The following is an 18,759-nucleotide window of genomic DNA, read 5'->3' on the forward strand; positions in this document are numbered from 1 at the left end:
GTGTGGTAGGTGGTGACCACATTTTAACAGCCTTATGTTTCGGAGCCCACAGCATGGACTGCTTAGTGCGCTCTACCTCTTTACAACATTGAAATGTTGTGACCTCATTATCTGACAGCTTTTCAGGAGGGTGTGAAAACCGACGTTGTTATACAGGCAGTAAAGGTTGTTATGACCTCCTAGAATCATCCATTTGTTCCGTTTTATTAGTATTACAGGCTGTTAACTTTTTCTCTATGTAAAAGTAAACAATCGATTCCCAAAGCGAATATATTACTGCATTAAAACTATAACTAACTCTACTTCACATGAAACTGGACTGAACTGGGCCTGTCACAATTATTATATAACCGCCTAAATGCAATTATTATTAATTTTTTATTTTTATTATTTTATTTTTTTATTATTATATTATTTATTATAATTATATACCCCAATAATGTTAAACTGGAACAAACAGAATATGAATGGGTTTGTTGGGTTGCGGAGAATAAAAGTAATTATTACTTTAGCTAATGCATTCGCTGAGACTTCATGGGACGTATGTAAACAGCGCTTTAGCAGGTTTGGACGGCAGCACTGAGTGGTGTTAGTTTATTTGTAAGCTGTGTAGCTAATTCAGATTTTTTAGTATGCATGTTAGCAGAATGAGAGGGTTTTTGCTCATATATTTTCACTCAAGCAAAGCTTTGCTCAACTCTAACGTTATTTTCTCTTGCTATCTAATATATCTGGGAAGCAAGACGGCTTATAAGCCAATTTGGCTGCTTCTGTACTTTTAAAGCAACACTAAGATTTGGGGCCCTCTCTGGTGGAAATATGTAACTGCACGCAATGTGTGGATGAACATTTTGTAATGTGGGTTGTGCTTCGGACCCCCACAAGCTGTGTGACATTAATACATAAAGACGTACAACGTGGTGTGAAAACCTCAACGTCTCTGACTTTTAAATGATTACTTCAGGCTTTACAGGCGACTCACAGCAGTGCAGGCTCACCATATTTTAGCCTGTTTTGATTCTCCTCACTCAGTAACGACATGACTGCGTTCACATTACCAGGCTGAAGTGGCACAATCAGATTTTTTGCCCTAATGTGACTCAGATCTGAGGTTTTCAGAGCTGTGTGGACACACAAATCTGATCTTTTCAAATCCGACCTGAGCCACTTTCATATGTGGTCCTAGATCGGATATGTATCCGATTCGTGGCCATGTGACCTTAATGTGACTCTCAGATCAGAATTCATGTGCTTTTTCTCTGCTGCGCCGTCATTCAGCGTTACCATGGCAGCAGCGCCGAACAGAAGTTAAAGCCTGTAAACGGTGGAAAAGCAGCTCATCTCACCTTTTTCTCCTTCGTCTCGCTCTAATAATGAAGCTGAGAGCTGATCAGAGTTAATGATCTTCTCAGCGAAGCTCGTTCTGCTCGTTAGTTTGTGCTGATGATGCACGTGATTCATTCACGTGACGTTACTGAGTAGGATGAGCTCATGAGGGTCATTTCAGGACGGCGGTTCGTCACATTAATGACAGATTTGAGTCACTTACCTAAACGAGTGTGAACCATCGTGTCTGGGAGATCGGATTTGAGCAACAAATCGGATTTGAGCAACGAGGCTTGTAATGTGAACATAGCTTTCTTTCAGCTTTAACAAAACAAATTACATAGTGTAGCTTTAATAGATGCACATAATGAATAAGAAAAGTCAATTAAATTGTTAATTGCAATTGTTTATTACAGTAATTATCTTAAATTTCAGGATTGTGACAGGACAGAAAACTTTGATCACTGTTATTTTTAGGAGTTAAAACGAGGTGGGTTTTCCTAATAAAGTGGATATTTTGAACATGCTCAGTGTCTTACCTGCCCTGGCAGTGAGTGTTTTGCATATTATGATCTCACACACTGATCTCACATACGGAGGACTGTCTCTCACATACAGACACAGACGCACTGTGTTGGCGTGGTTGCGCTTCCTGCTCTGCCCTCTATCATGTGTCTGTGTTGTGTGTGAGGTATAAAGGGTGTATTGTTTGCTCTGTACGTGTGAATAATGGTGCTCCTCTTCTACCTGGACTGCAGTAACCTGCTGTTGTCTTACTGTGAGAATACAGTGTGACTCAGCAATTTACTGTAAACACTGTAAACTCAGGCCATCTGATCGGAATCAGTCACTTTATTGACCAGGTTTGAGGAATTTGTGTTGGTGAATACATAATTAACTAATTAATACAAATAAACACCATACACAGCTGGAGGACATCATTAATCTTTACCAGTGTGAAATGTGCTGATTCGGCAGCATATATTTTAGTTATGATTGATTATATTGATATACTTTGTTTGGGTTCAGGCTTGGATTTTTGCACCAAGCACAGTTGCCCAGTTTGTTATTGTGATTGTGTGTGAACTGTGCTGGAGGTTTATGAGGTAAATACGGTGAGGTTGGTAAGAGCCATGCGCTGTATTTGGATGCTGCTGTTGGAACTGGAACCATAATGTTTATAATTATACATAATGATAATTATACATAGTTACACACGTTATGTGATAATCAGCCAGTCTCCTCTTATTTCACATGGAGCACTTTGTCCCAGGTGGTTGCTAAAGTGTTAGGTCTTTGCTGTGGAATCCCAGGTGGTTGTTCAGGTGTTGCTAATGTATGCCAGGTGGTTGCTGAGGTGGTGCTAGGCCATTGCCATGCAATCACAGGTGGTTGCTAAGGTGTGGCTAGGCCATTGCTATAGTATCCCAGGTGGTTGCTAAAGTGTTGCTAGACTGTGTTTGTGGTGTCCCAGGTGGTTGCCGAGGTGTGGCTTGGCCATTTCTATGGAATCTCAGGTGGTTGCTAAGGTGTTGCTAGACCATAGCTATGGAATCCCAGGTGGTTGCCAAGGTGTTGCTAGGCCATTGCTGTGGAATCTCTGCTGGTTGCTTAACTGTTCCTTTGCAATTGTTATGGAATCCCAGGTGGTTGCTAAGGTGTTGCAATGCGGTAGCTATGGAATCTCAATTGGTTGCCAAGGTGTTGCTAGGCCACTGCTACGGAGTCCCAGGTGATTGCTTAACTGTTCCTTTGCAATGCTATGGAATCTCAGTTGGTTGAGAGATGAACAGCTTAGACTCAGATTTCCTTATATGGGTGTGATACGGGTTGCAAGATGACGACCCGACTCCACAGAGCTATTGATTGCTGATTAGCTACTGATGCCGTTGTTTGTTATTCATTGTTAATAAGGTGTGTGTGTGTGTGTGTGTGTGTGTGTGTTTTAGAGGGAGAGAAAAAAGTTTTGACACCCCCGTCGGCCCCCACACCAAGACCCCTTGCCCGCCAGGACAGAATCCCCTCACCTGGCCAGACATTCTTCTTCGAGCACCTGGTGGTGGTGAGCCTGAAGAAGAGCCATGGCGATAAGGGCTACGAGCCACAGATCAGCTACCAGTTCCCCAAAGCCACGAACAGATCGCAGAAAGAGGAGGAGGAGAAATGCCTTAAAGCTGTGACGCTCTTCTGCTTCCCTGAAGGTGTCAACTGGGCCCCGCTTACAGAGTACCGCAGGTAACACCTCACACCGAGCTGTAGGGGGTGATATGGCCGGTGAATAAATGCGCTCTATAATATTCATATGATCCACGCAGTCATTCTCAGATATGTATTATCGTTATAAGTTCACATCTAATCCTGCGAGATGAGGATAACAGGTGAACTTTATGCTGGTAACACATTTGGCTCATATATATATATATATATATATATGTGTATATGTGTGTATATATATATATATATATATATATATATATATATACACACAATTTTTTTTATTTATTTATATATATATATATATATATATATATATATATATATATATATTATATATATATATATATATATATATATATAAGTAAACATGCACTTAAATATTTTTGACTAAAATTGTTTTTAACTTTGGGTTTCCCCCAAAGTTAAAAAAAAGAGAAATAAATTACTAAAAATCTTGGTGTATTGTTTTTGTTGTCTATATTTCACTACTGTGCAAATACTTCATTTATATACTTGGGTATTCAGTGTGTTTTTAACAATAACTCTGAATCGGACCAGAATAACTGAATCAAAGTGTGTTGAAGTGTGAAATGCACTGATTCACCGTAACCGAATCATTCTGAGGTCACAGATTTAGACCCACATTTACAGAGATATGTAATCGCTGACCTGCAGCACAGCTCATATCCATAAAACCCTGAATGTTATGAAACGGAGGGATTATAGCCGGGTAATATTTATTCATTAATCGGTTCACTATATATATATATATATATATATATATATTGTGTGTGTGTGTATATATATTGTGTGTGTATATAATCATAATAAAGCATCCAAAAGGAGTTTAAAAATGGTGTTTTTGAGTGCAGGTGGGGATTAATATAATAAAAAAAAGTATATTTTAGTCTTATTTATTTTCTTTGCTATAATTTTAGTCCTTGATGTACTTTTTTTCATAAATTTATATTAACTTTTTTTTTGTATATTGCTTAGCTGTGTTGTAAATGAGGGTCAACCTCAATATTCTCTCACAGAGATAATATCTCTCTCTCTCTCTTATCCACTTCACATGATACGCACTCTCGTCCAGGTTGAGATGCTTTTACACACGCAGGATGTGGTGGTGTTTTGTGTAAGATGTTGCACTTGCATCAGTGAGTGTGTTGTTCTCTTCAGATTGATGGTGTTTACTGGCCTCAGACCTTTCGGGAGCTTCCGCTCGCTCACACTGCGGCTGTTGTCCTCCGCTGGTTTCAGTCACACAGTTTACAAACAAAGCAGGGCAAAGAGGCTTGTGGGGTTTTTAATGCACTTCTGCTGCTTCTCACAGAAGAACGCACACATGACTAATATGCCAAAGTTAAAAGGTCAGTAAACCACAGAGTGAAGAAATAGTTCAGCTAAAAATCAAATTCCCCACGTTTCCAGCGCTTATTCCAAATGTTGATCAGCCAAGACATGTTTAGAGCTTGTGGAGCTACGACGCTAACGGAGCTAACAAGTATTACAGGCTTACAGGCATGACCGATTAGCACTGTGCTAACTGCAGGCGTAAGGGTGATCACCTCAGAGTGTGGAAGTGTTCAGTGTCCCTAATAGACTTGATTATGAGGTTTATCTGATGCTGTATGACTCACTGATATCTGTGAACATGGACTAAAGTACAGACAATATAAATATAAAATGATATAAAGTATAACAAAAGAACAACAATGTGCAGGTTTAGTAGCAGCAGTTCTGGCAGTTAATTAATAACGGGTTGCCAGTAAACTGATTAATGAATAAATATAACCCGGCTATAATCCCTCCGTTTCATAACATTCAGGGTTTTATGGATATGAGCTGTGCTGCAGGTCAGCGATTACATATCTCTGTAAATGTGGGTCTAAATCTGTGACCTCAGAATGATTCGGTTACGGTTCTTTAGGAAATGAATCAGTGCATTTCACACTTGAACACACTTTGATTCAGGTATTCTGGTCCGATTTAGAGTTATTGTTAAAAACACTCTGAATACCCAAGTATATGAATGAAGTATTTGCTCAGTAGTGGAATATAGACAACAAAAACAATACACCAAGATTTATAATAATTTATTTATTTCTCTTTTTTTAACAATGGGGAAAACCCAAAGTTAAAAACAATTTTAGTCAGAAATATCTAAGTGCATGTTTACTTATAATTTATAATTATGTTAGTATGTAGGCCTTCTCTATTTTCCAAAATCAGTGCAGTCGAATCACCCACAGCTTGATGTATTGCTGCATATTTAATCCTGTACTGTAACTTTAAATGGAAAATGTAGTTGATTTATTTCTGTTCATTTATGAAATGATGTGTAAAAAAAAAAACCTACACATTAAACCCCTGAAACCGCAGAGAGAGTGTTATTACTCTCTGGTCACTTGCGTAAACCGCCTCGGCATCACCTTAGCAGCATTAAGGCAAGTAATCTGCGTTAAATCTGTTCAGGAAAATCTTTAGACTCTAAGTTTATGTTCAGCACTTAAATTCTGCAACTGTCAAAAATTTGTTTATATTTAAATGAGTTAGATTTTATCTTTCTGTCAAACTGGCACCGGTTACTCAGTTTCACTGTTTCGAATCTTTATCCTCTAAACCTTCCTCAGTTGCAGCGTCGGTGAGGCTAGTTGCTGGTGTTTTAGCGTTCTCACTAAGCTAACGTTAGCGTCTGCTGCTAACAAGGAAATGTATAAACAGTAGCTTAAGCTAACAGCTCCACACACACAAACACTGGTTTACTCTGAGTATTTGTTCTCTAAATTTGCATCAGTGAAGCTTCAGTGAGCTGAATGAACAGGTGCTGTGGTGAACCTGCAGCATGCTAAGCTACTACAGTGGAATGCTAACTGCTACTAGAGCAGCTCTGCACCACATCTGACAGTTTTTAGATGTGGAATGTAAATTTGCCTCCACCGTAATTTTAAATACCAACATTATTCATCTGTTTTAGCTTATGGCTAACTGCACAGTCTAAGGCTTCAAAAAAGTTAGCTATGTTAGCTGTAAGAAAGTTTTCTGTCACCACTTTGATCCCCAGTAGCCTATTTTAGTATGCTGGACCGTGATGGGGTCAAGCTCATTTGTGATGTAGAAAACTAGCTTCAATCTCTGCGATCGTAATAAGCCATTAAGAGGAGTTAACCATTTTAAAAACAGTGGTTTTGAGTGTGAGGGTCTTAAAGATCAATCATTAGCAAGCAGCTCTTAGCCTAAAGGCTGTTTACATACAGCAGAGTAAACCGTGCTGTTTTCCTGACCGGCTGTAGGCTAGCTGTCCCTCTTTATCCTCTCGTACAGAGTAAAGGAGACATTCACATTAAATTCACACTGCTGTGATCTGAGACCGAGTCGCGTAACGTTACTGCGTTTCTCCTGCAGTGAAACGTTCTCGTTCGTTCTGACTGAGATTGACGGGAGCAGAAGAAACGGCTACTGCAGACGACTGCTGGTAAAGGCTGAATTCACATTTCTACAGCACTTTAAATTTTATTTATTTCTTTATATTTAGTTCCTTTGAAAGCTAGCCTTTGCTAACTAGGCTAACTGTAGCTGGACCTGTTAATGTTAGTTTTAGTTTTAGAGTTAGCGTTAGCTCATCTGAGCCTCTATTTCTCATCCAACACTAAAACCTACCGATTTTCCTTGAATGTTTTTGAATAATGAAACATCTTCTAATTTTAACCCTCCATGCGATCATCTAAACAGTAAACTTAATTCTGTGCTAATTTTGGCTTAAGTCTTTTTACCCTTGTTGTTGTCGTTGTTGTTGTTTGAGTGACCTGTTTCCTGTTGTGTTTCAGCCACATGGTAAAGGAGCGCGCCCCCCAGAGGCGTACTGCATCATCAGCAGGCTGGCCTGCTTCGGCCTCTTCTCCAAGGTAAAGCGGAGGAGGAGGCTCACTGCACAGTGTTAATCACACATACTGAACTACTCAGTCACTAATCACGCACACTGAGCTAATCGCATAGTGCTACTCAGATGGCAAGCATATATCTTGATAAGGTTGGTGCCCTAATCACACACAGCTAATCATCCACATACTAAGCTAATCATACACAAACCACAGTAATCACACTGAACTAATCATACACTTACCACACTAATCACACTGAACTAATCATACACATACCAGACTAATCACACTGAGCTAATCATACACAAACCACACTGATCACACTGAGCTAATCATACACAAACCACACTGATCACACTGAGCTAATCATACACAAACCACACTGATCACACTGAGCTAATCATACACAAACCACACTAATCACACTGAGCTATTCATACACAAACCAGACTAATCACACTGAGCTAATCATACACAAACCACACTGATCACACTGAGCTAATCATACACAAACCACACTGATCACACTGAGCTAATCATACACAAACCACACTAATCACACTGAGCTATTCATACACAAACCAGACTAATCACACTGAGCTAATCATACACAAACCACACTGATCACACTGAGCTATTCATACACAAACCAGACTAATCACACTGAGCTATTCATACACAAACCAGACTAATCACACTGAGCTAATCATACACAAACCACACTGATCACACTGAGCTAATCATACACATACCAGACTAATCACACTGAGCTATTCATACACAAACCACACTGATCACACTGAGCTAATCATACACAAACCACACTGATCACACTGAGCTAATCATACACATACCAGACTAATCACACTGAACTAATCATACACAAACCAGACTAATCACACTGAGCTATTCATACACAAACCACACTAATCACACTGAGCTAATCATACACAAACCACACTGATCACACTGAGCTAATCATACACAAACCACACTGATCACACTGAGCTAATCATACACTTACCACACTAATCAGTCACACAGCGCTAATCACGTGCTGCATTAATCACATTAAACATTTCTCTCTGCCTTCTTTAACATTAACATGTTCCTAACATAAAACCTGCCATCACTTCTGACCGTATGAAAGTTTTGTGGTGATTTAGAGGGAAACAATGTGAACTGGAGATACTCGTCTTCTGAAACTGTTCAACATTTTCTCTGGAAAGTGACACAGTTGTTGAACCCAGATGTTGAAATGTTTCTCTGGAACTCAGCACTGCACTCCTTTTGTCTTTCTCTCACTTTCTCTTTCTTCCTTCTCCCACTCATGTCTTCTCTCTCTGTGTGTCAAATGAGATTAGACGTGGCGTGTTTAGACTCAGTTTACCAAGACATCTTGATCTGATCCATCAGCTTTCCCGCAACATGGATTCAGTTCAGCAGCGCGCTTTTTCGTCAGCCTCGTCGTTTTTATGTAAATAATGAAACAGAGACATGAAGCAGGCCAGCGTTCTGAGTCAGTGAGTGTGTTTGTGGTAGGGATTTTAGGAGGATATCTCCTTCCATGGAACACCGTGTTTAGTGACCCGGAATCTCATTTAGTCTGTTGTTTTTCCCTGAATTCATTTTCCTTCTTAACAGTGATGTATTTGTGAGTGCAACAGGGGATCAGGGCAGTTCCTAGTTTTTATAATTATCTGCATAATTAAGTGGTTTAGATGTTTGGTTATCAGTGGTTATGAATTCTCTGCCTGATGCCTGAGACACTGTTTTGAGAACTTAAACTCCATTCATGGTGGAGGGATACATGCAGGGTGCTGTGAGGCAAAATAGTCCCCAAAGAAAACTTATTTCAGATTTTCCACTATTTTCCATCATCAACATTCCATATAAACTCAGAAGACTCGTGTAGGTTCACTGGTGGTTCTGGATAGTAAATAAAATGTCTATATTTGTGTTGTAGTCATGGCGACCCCTGGTTCCTATCACCACCACTGTAAAGACATCTGAACCATTTCACACCAAACCACTCTGAATCACTGATTACATCTCACACACTGAATTATGGGGGAATTTTGAAAAATCTGTGAAACTGCCCTGGTTTGTCCAGGTGTGTGAGGACGTTACTGTGCTGTGCTGATATCTGGGTGGTTATAATTTTGATGTAGATGGAGTTGATAACCACTGTTTTACTGAAATACAGCTCAAATACTGAGCCGTGAGTTTGTTGGTATCAGAATTTAATGATGTGTTTTATGTATTTATTTGTTTATTATTCTGTAGATCTTTGATGAGGTGGAGAAGCGGAGGCAGATCTCCATGGCAATGATCTACCCGTTCATGCAGAGCCTGAGGGAGGCGCCGTTTCCTGCCCCTGGAAACACCGTCAACATCAAGAGCTTCATACCAGAGTCTGGAACAGAGGTAGAGATATAGAGAAATATACTATATAGAGATATATACCTCACCAATTAGCATCAGTATTAACATCTCTCTCTCTCTCTCTCTCTCTCTCTCTCTCTCTCTCTCTCTCTCTCTCTCTCTCTCTCTCTCCTGTAGATAATCAGTCTGACTCGGCCACAGGACTCATGGCTGGAACACGTAGATTTCCAAACACTGTTCCGCTGTCTGACAGACGAGGAGGTGCTGCAGGTGTTTGCCGCAACAGTGCTAGAGCGACAAATCGTCTTCATCGCAGAGGAACTCAGGTACACTCCACAGCCAATCAGAACGCTCACAGGGTACACAACACAACCAATCAGAATGCTCAGAGGTACACTCTTTGCCAATCATTGAGCTAGTACATGCAGAGATGTGAGATATGGGTGATGAGTGTTTTCATATTTATATTTGTTATGATCATTTCAGAATTAGTCTCAATTTGAAAGTAGCATTAAAAAGAAAATAAACATGTATTTAAAAATTAAAGTTGACCTTGTCCCCCCCGTGCGCGTGTCCCCCCGTGCGTGTGTGTCCCCCCCGTGCATGTGCAGTACTCTCTCTCAGGTGCTCCACGCTGTAGCTGCGCTGCTGTTTCCGTTTCTGTGGCAGCACACCTTCATCTCCATCGTTCCCCGCGTGCTGCTGGACGTCTACCTGGCCCCAACTCCGTACCTGCTAGGCATCCAGAGCAGCTTACAGCACGAGCTCACTGACCACACCAACGTGAGTGTCCGAGAGAGAGAGAGAGAGGCAGTGTGTGTGATGTAATTGCAGTTAGCCGCCAACGTCCCACCAGATACGCTTTACTCTACTTTAACTGGGCCTGTTGGTGTTTTCGGCCCAGGTTGGGGTATTTTTACTTTTAACTTAGTTTAAAGACATTATATTCTTCAGCATGCAGTCTTACATTACTTACGTATTCACCAACTAGCTTTATACATTTAGACAGTCAAATATTTAATCTCAGTGTTTTTCATTGCTTAGGATTCTCTCTTTTGCAAAGAACTCCCACATGTACATTTCTCCACTTCAAACATCTACAAAGCTCATATCTTCAGCTTCTCATGTTGGCCAATAATCTTAAGGGAGCGTTTTCCTCACCTTAAATTACCCTGAGAGAAAGACTGTAAAGGAATTTTACGCAATGCTAGTGGTGTATAATGATTTCACTTAAGGAAGCTGTAAAAGACTTTTCTGAATTTCTTAGTTATTAAGATGTAATCAGAGTGGTTCAGAGTTGTTTGGTTCCTGTCACCACCACTGTAAAGACATCTGAACCAAAAATTGGTTAGTGCGTAGTTTAGTCCATGTTTATAGATAACAGTGAATCATACAGTGTCAGACATAATCAAGACTGTTTGAGATACTTAGGAGAGTGTGATGTCAGTATGCAGTTAGCACCAGCTAAGTGGTGCACAAACTCCCATTACCTTTTAGCTACATTAGCCTCATAGCTGCAGTGCTAAAACTAAAGAAGCTAATATTCAGACTTCAAACACGTCTCAGCTGATTGATTACATTTGGAGAAGGGAAATGGGGCCTGAAGTATTGCAGTGAGTCCTACACGGCTGTTGACTGAGGTATTGTGTGTGTTTATTCTGAGTGTGTTTATCTCAGTGGTTTTTTTGATGTTTTGAGATAAAAGCCTTCAGACTTCAGCTAAAGCTATTAGAGGTCCAGTGACTCTGATTAGTAAACCGGATTAGAGCCGAGAGACGCCTTCTGACCGTGTTTTGGTTCCACAGCTGCTGATTGTGGATCTCTCAGCACCAGCGGGGAGCAAGTTCATCACCAGAGTGAGTGACGCTCATGTACACACACACACACACACACACATACGTACACACACACACACACACACACACACACATACGTACACACACACACACACACACACACACACACATACATACACACACACACACACACACACACATACATACACACACACACACACACACACACACACACACACACACACACACATACACACACCGACGCAAACATACACACACCCATGAAAACATAGACACACCCACAAACATAAACACACACACACACTCACTCTTTCTTTGACCCATTTCTTTCTCACACACACACTTTATCCCCCCCCGCTCTGTGCTCTGCTCCCACATGCTTCCAATTTTCTCCTGTTTTTCTTTTCCCTGTGTTTGCTGTTCTCTCTGTAACTCAGTAAACACATATAATTCACGTATAACCTCATCCACACATTCTGCTTTCACATAAACAGAGTAATGAGTCAGCAGATGCAGGAAAGTGAGACAAAAATGGAAAAATGTAACCTTTTTTTTCACATTAGCCTTAACTAATTTCTGCCTATTTCAGAGCTCCCTCAGTTTTTGCACTGTTGTTCTCTGTTATTCTGTACTAATGAAAGTATGTAGATGGAAAGGTGTCTGATTTACAAGCTGAATTTTGGGTCTTCGTAGGTCAGTGAGCAGGTCAGTGTTTATGAGAGTGTTATTGTGTTTTAAACGTGTGTTTATTGTGTCAGTTGTGCAGGATTGTGTTATGCTGAAAGCTGCTGTTGTCTGTTTTATCTCAGCACGGCTGTCTGTGTGGGAAGGTGTGAATAGTTTTTCACAGCAGGGGGTTCTCACCCCCCCCCTTTTTACCTCTCATTGCTCACGAACAGCTCAACATTTCACACACAGATACACACGTTCACCTCATTCATGCTAGTTTGTGTGAAACTTCTGTTACGTGTTAGCTACATTAGCCTCGTAGCTCCAGCGCTAAAACTAAATAACTTTAATGCAGTTATTCAGCTTTTACTTCAGAAGTGACTGTCTGACTGTCTGCCTGTCTGTGAGTAAACAGTGTGTCTGCTGTGTGAACGAGGTGAAGTGTATGAGGTTAGCATTAACGTTAGCGCTGTTTTCCGGCTGTAGATCGGAGATGAGGACACTCTGATTCCGGCTAAGCTGCAGGAGGAGCTGCTGCAGGCGCTCTGCATGAGGAGACGCAACGCCAGTGAGTTTCATCGACACCCCTTAACTGATCCGCTTGTGTTGAAGTGTGTTTATTGCTGAAGTGTGTTTAATGCTAGCATCAGTCTGAGGGTGATGAAAAAGCTGCTTTTACAATGTTTGGATTGTTGGAACTGATTATAATTGGTTAATAATATTCCGTAAAGAGCTTTTTTTTGGCCAGAATAAAATAAGATAATCCTCCCACAGCAGGGAAATTCACAGAGCTACAGCAGCAAAGGGAGAGCAGAACTCCAGAACAGAGTAACGACAAGAATTAACAAGCAAGTAATTAACCTGGTTAATTACTAAACAAAGTTAGTTTGTTGCTTGCTAGTGTGCACACACATTGCACACAGGAAATGGTGATGAATTCACAGATTGTGTTCTGTAAGTATGTGAGGTCTAATGGGGGTGGAGGAGGTTCCACTGGGAGCAGTGCTGGTTGTACAGTCTAACAGAAGAACCCTCCCCCCACCCCCCATTAGAAATTCTCAGCTATTTTCAAACAGAATTTTTCCCCAGACACCGTTGTGTATTCAGTGTCCCGAATTAAATCAATGCAAATTGTGGTGAAATGTGAGATTTCCTGATGCGCTTATTCATTATATAATCTCTAATACAGTAATAAAATATCTGTGCTTTGCTGTGTCGCCTTTTCAGGATGGATTCATCTTCAGAATTGAATTTACAGCCAAATATGACGAGTGTTTGAAGGGAAGTTTCAGGGTGACCTATTTCTGTGAGGAATAATGGATAAAAACAGAAACTAAACCCTCAAATGTAAGACGTTTTGCTGTTGTGGGTTTTTCTCAGGCCCTAAATCTCTTAATCTAGGATCTTCTTCCGTTTTGGCAGTCAGGGCTCGCCTGAGTCACTCTGAGCTAATTTCAGTCTCAGTGGTCTCAGTAATGACGCTGGAGCAGAGATAAGACCCCAGAACAGAACTGCGATCCTACAAAACTGAACGTGACTGAAATGAAAGTAACTGCGGCTCAGTTACAGTTACAGTTCTCACAGAAGATAAACTCTCCTTCAGGAACGTGTGAACTGTCTTACCTGACATCCAAATCCGTCTGATTTATCGATTCTTAATCTCATATTTGTTAATACATTTATACTTAGTCTTATGCAAAAGTTTGGGCACCCTGGTCACATTCTATGTGGTGTTGATTTAAGTGAAAAGCTAATTTTATATTTTTTATTTTTTAACATGTTAAACTCAGATAAGTAGAAATTGTGCACTAAAATTAGCAGATAAAGCCATATTTAAGTGTGTTAGAAAATCAACAAAACATGGGGCTGTTCAAACGTGCATATGACTGTACACTCTTAAAGTTGGTTCTTCAAGGGTTCTTTAGTAAAGAAAATGGTTCTATATAGAACCATGAACACTGAAGAACCCTTTCTCCGAGCAAATTGATTGACAGATTGATAGGCCACGTGCTTTAGATGGTTCTATATAGAACCTTTTTGAAAATAGTTCTATACAGCACCCAAAAGTGTTCTTCTATTGTTATGATGTCAAGTTTATAACAATAGTCTTTTGGTGGAATTCAAGAGACTCTTTGGGTTCTATGTAGAACCCTTTTCAAAAAGGTTCTATATTGAACCGTCTATAGCACATTTATGCACATTTTCCATCAGTCTGAAGAACCTTTCATGATGCAAAGAACGCTTTAGTCATGCAAAGGGTTCTTTCAGTGTTCTTGGTTCTATATAGAACCATTTTCTTTACTAAAGAACCCTTGAAGAACCATCTTTAACAGTGTATATGTAACTTTACACAAATAAAGTTTAAACTAGAATAAAATCATTAAAATAAATTGTAGTTTTATTGGCTTGTTTGAGAGTTTTATAGCCATATTTGTTCTTTTTAAACGTTATTTTTAGTGCATTTTAACAACAAACAGGACAGACAGACTAAGGGACAGCAGGCAGGGTCATCACAGAGAGGGTGAAATGCTGGACATCATGAGGCGGGAATTAAAAACAGGCAGAATTGCTTTATAACATCAAGATCTGAGTCTCTTTCATGTCCATAATTGTCCTTTGAAACTGTAGAGATCTTCATGGCCTGTGACTTTGACTCAAGGCCAGGGTGTTTTAAGGAGGGAGGGGTCATCCACTCCTTTAGCATCTAAAGCCCAGTTCCACTGGCCTCAGTACGGAAGGAAATAAGACAAAACAAATAAACAGTAAAGAAATCACTTCAGATTCAGATAAAGTTTCCAGTTTTTCCAGTATTTTTCACATTTTTAGTGGCATTTCTCAGTGAAAGAGTCAGTCATTCCATGAAAAAAATTTCCTAGACTATTTCTACCCATTCAGGGAATGTTGGAGACTCTCCTCAGCCTGTTCCTGGTTATTGCTTCTTTATTACCTGCTAGTGTTGGGAGCTGGATTAGGGAAACTTCCTCTTAAGTTCAGATCTGACAGGACAAGATTAGATGTTTCACAAAGTCGTACTACAGAAGCAAATCTGATCTTAATTTAGATTTTATCTTATCTTACAGCATCTTATCTCCAGTTAGGAAGTCCTCACCTACTTGTTCAGAGTCGACAAAGGTGTCATGTCTGTTCATAAACACGTCAACAAAAAACAGCTGCCATTAAAGGGCAAACAAAACTAAAGTGTGATGAACTGTAAGTAGTGAACACTGTGAGAGCGCCCCCTGCTGTTTATCAGAGCGTCGCCGCTCCCCAGTTTCAGTCTCCATTCCCCAAACGCTCTAGCTGAGCGCGCTAACGTTACTTCTCCTAATAAACAGACACACGTTCAGCTCCGTCTCCTCATTATTCACCACCATCACTGTAATATTTCCTCATCAACATTAACACACGAAGGTGATCAGAGGGGCGGTGGAGATCGAGTCTGCAGCGTCTGAGATCTTTAAAACGCAGAGTTAGAAAAGAAAATCATCTCACAGTGAAAGCAGCGTTTTACAGTAGGAATAAATGGAGCTCATTATGCTGGTAGTGAACTATGCTGCTGACTCAGCTGCCTAAAAACCATAGAAACGGACCTTAAACAGAAGTGAGGACCCTGTTGGGGTTCATCCTCAAGTTAGGACAGGATTTAGGAGGTTTAGTCTAGTTAGGATGTTTGTGTGATGCTGTTTTCTTATCTGGAGTTCATGATGAGATTATGAAGTTCGGAACTGTTATTCTGGAATAGACACTGAACTAAATTCAGTCCATACTGAAGTTGTCATGGAGACTAAACAGATCAGATTTCAGAGTTGAGTCCTAAAGCCTGACTGTGGGGATGATCTGTCTGTGTGAATCAGCCTAAATGCTAACAGTTCCTCTCTCTCTCTGTCTCTCAGCCACAGAGGAGCTGAACCGAGTGATCTCTGAAGCCTTCCTGACGTTTTTCGTGAAGACCGTGGGTCACTTTGCGGATCACGTTAAGAAGTCTGGAGGTGGGAAGGCCGCAACGTTCCAGAAGAAAAGCTTCCTGAAGGCTGTGGAGCCCAAAAGCAGTCGAGCCTTCGTCAAACAGTTCGTCCAGACGCAGATGTTCGACCTCTTCATCCAGGAGGAGGAGAAACAGCCCAACCACGAAGGTCAGCACCAGCACACCTCTTCATTACACATTTCTATTTAATAGAGTTGGAACAGACTAATTTATTTTGGTTATTGTGATACGTTTGTAATGGTACTTTTTTCAGAGTCTATGATGGGTTTGGTCAGCAGTTGGACAGCTGTATGTGTAATAAAAAAAGAACGGTGGTTCAGTGTGTTTACACTTAATAATCTTATAACTGCAGAAAATCAGATTGTGCCAGTAACTGGTTCAGTTTTTTTACATTTTGAGTCACCTTTATCTGAAAATATGAACAAACTTCATCTAGAAGATGAAGAATATTTAAATCCTTCATTTGGTCGAGCGTGTATTCGGTTTCAGCGTCGCTCCAAATGTGCTGTGTTGGTCTCGCGGGTGCTGCGTTAAACGCTGCTCACTGTTTCCGGGACGGCGCTCTGATTCTACACATACTCAGACTGAGAGAAACGAAAGAAATCAGAGTGAGAGTTTACACTGAAAAACCCCATTACTGACTCAAATCCAGCCTCTTTATCAGATTTATAGACCTTAATCTGATCTAACATGACCACTTAATCAGATATTTGCTGCGGACTCTGATTTATCTTTATTTTTGTTTTGATTCAGGTTTCTTCCGTAAGAAGGTGTCGGAGTATCAGGAGCGGAGGAAGAAGGAGCGGATGAAGAGCGGCTGGGTGAAGGGCGTGGTGGTCTGAAGAGTGTGTGTGTGTGTGTGTGTGTGTGTTATTTGAGATAAACAGTGTTTGTTTTGGTGTGAGAGGCTTTTTTAAAATCATTGTATCTGCATGACTGAGTGAGTTTTAAACTAACAGTGTTCATCCTGTCTGTGATCATCTAAACAGAAAAAAGAGCCATTGTCTTTGTTAAAAAAGCATTTATTTGTCAATAAGCATGCTGTACATGTTTAATTATAAACTGATATAAAATCATTTACTGTAGTTAGATTATTTTAACTGTAAAATGTCTTCATTACCTCTGATAAACCGGGAGTGTTCTGTTTTTTGTTTGTTTTATTACTTGTTTGTCTGTGAAACTCGTTTTGACAGCACAGCTGACTGAAATGCACTTTAGTTCTCTTTATAGAAATAAAATATGAGCAAAATAATAAACACGTCTGAACATTCATTTCACGGACACCTGCTTAGTGACCCAACACAGAACCTGAGGAAAGATGAATCTTGCATTAATCTTGCATGTGCACTGAAAAAGCTTCATCTTACATTCATTTCAATAATTTAATAATGTCAACACACACCACTATATATCACTACTGTCGTAGCAAAACCTCACAAGGATACAAGGTTTTGTTCCAATAGCAGCGACATGTTTGTGCTGAAAGGAATTACATATTTTGGGGGAATCTTTCAACAAATTTACAAACAATTTGAAAATATATATAATCAGGTCAGGCTCAATCTCAGGTTTGCTCAGCCGAGTTTGACGACAGTAACGGTATTTCACATCTTATCCAGAGTTTGTTATGAAGAACATCTCAAAATCCTCTACAAGAACATAGACACTGAAACCAGCCACAGGACCTGTGATATCTGTGAGGAAATGCTCAAGTAACTATAATGAACATAAGCTATATTTAAAGATGGTTCTTCACGGGTTCTTTAGTAAAGGGAGTGGTTCTATGTACAAGCTATGTACGAGTTCTACATAGAACCACTGCCTGCTTAAATGGTTCTCTGCATGGTGAAAGTTCTTCAGCCTGATGGAGAATGTGTTCTATATGATTCAGTATAGCACCAAAAATGGTTCTGCAACTTTTACAATGCTGAGCTTAGCAACAGAAGAACCCTTGTGTGTGCTACGTAGAACCATAAACACATTCTCCATTAATCTAAGAACCATTTAAGCATGAAATGTTTCTAAATACAACCATTCCCTTTACTAAAGAGCTCTGAAGAACCTTCTGTTTATGTGTGTACTTGTTCAAGCGTTAAGCAAGTTGTACAGCATTATGCTAACTACTCAGCCTTAACTCTGCCATAACAATACTGTAGAGAAATGCTAACGTCGCTAATATGAATTAGCACTAAGCAAATCATGGTTGCTATTAGCTTTTCCCTGTTTTGTGCCTTTATATATCTGTGGAGATGCTAATGTGGCTAATAATAAATGTGGGCTGAGTGGGATTTAAGCTGAACAGTCACCATCAGCTTTAACTGACGCTTTACCATAAACTAGTTCAGCTATATTTCTGTGAAGAAATGCTAATGTGGCTAACAACAAATGTAGGCTAGCTGGGATCAGTTAGCTTTAAGCAGATTGTATAAACTGTACTAAACCATTAGCTTCAATTCACAGTTTACTATAAACCAGTTTA

General features: G+C 40.1%; 1 protein-coding gene across 1 annotated transcript in view; it reads left to right on the forward strand.

Annotated features, from left to right (window-relative positions):
- The window catches only part of dennd2db (DENN/MADD domain containing 2Db), a 28,875-nt gene extending 11,337 nt beyond the window's left edge, over positions 1–17,538 (forward strand). Inside the window, exons 3-12 of the mRNA XM_036559667.1 lie at positions 3,276–3,561; positions 6,949–7,018; positions 7,371–7,448; positions 9,711–9,851; positions 9,987–10,135; positions 10,421–10,592; positions 11,615–11,665; positions 12,782–12,863; positions 16,189–16,428; positions 17,034–17,538. Coding sequence (XP_036415560.1) covers positions 3,276–3,561; positions 6,949–7,018; positions 7,371–7,448; positions 9,711–9,851; positions 9,987–10,135; positions 10,421–10,592; positions 11,615–11,665; positions 12,782–12,863; positions 16,189–16,428; positions 17,034–17,122 — 1,358 coding nt within the window. The 3' untranslated portion in view covers positions 17,123–17,538. The remainder of the gene's footprint in view (positions 1–3,275; positions 3,562–6,948; positions 7,019–7,370; positions 7,449–9,710; positions 9,852–9,986; positions 10,136–10,420; positions 10,593–11,614; positions 11,666–12,781; positions 12,864–16,188; positions 16,429–17,033) is intronic.
- The last annotated feature ends 1,221 nt before the right edge of the window (positions 17,539–18,759 follow it).

The sequence above is a fragment of the Colossoma macropomum genome, unplaced genomic scaffold, assembly GCF_904425465.1.
Source record: "Colossoma macropomum unplaced genomic scaffold, Colossoma_macropomum, whole genome shotgun sequence".
NCBI classification, from domain to species: domain Eukaryota; kingdom Metazoa; phylum Chordata; class Actinopteri; order Characiformes; family Serrasalmidae; genus Colossoma; species Colossoma macropomum.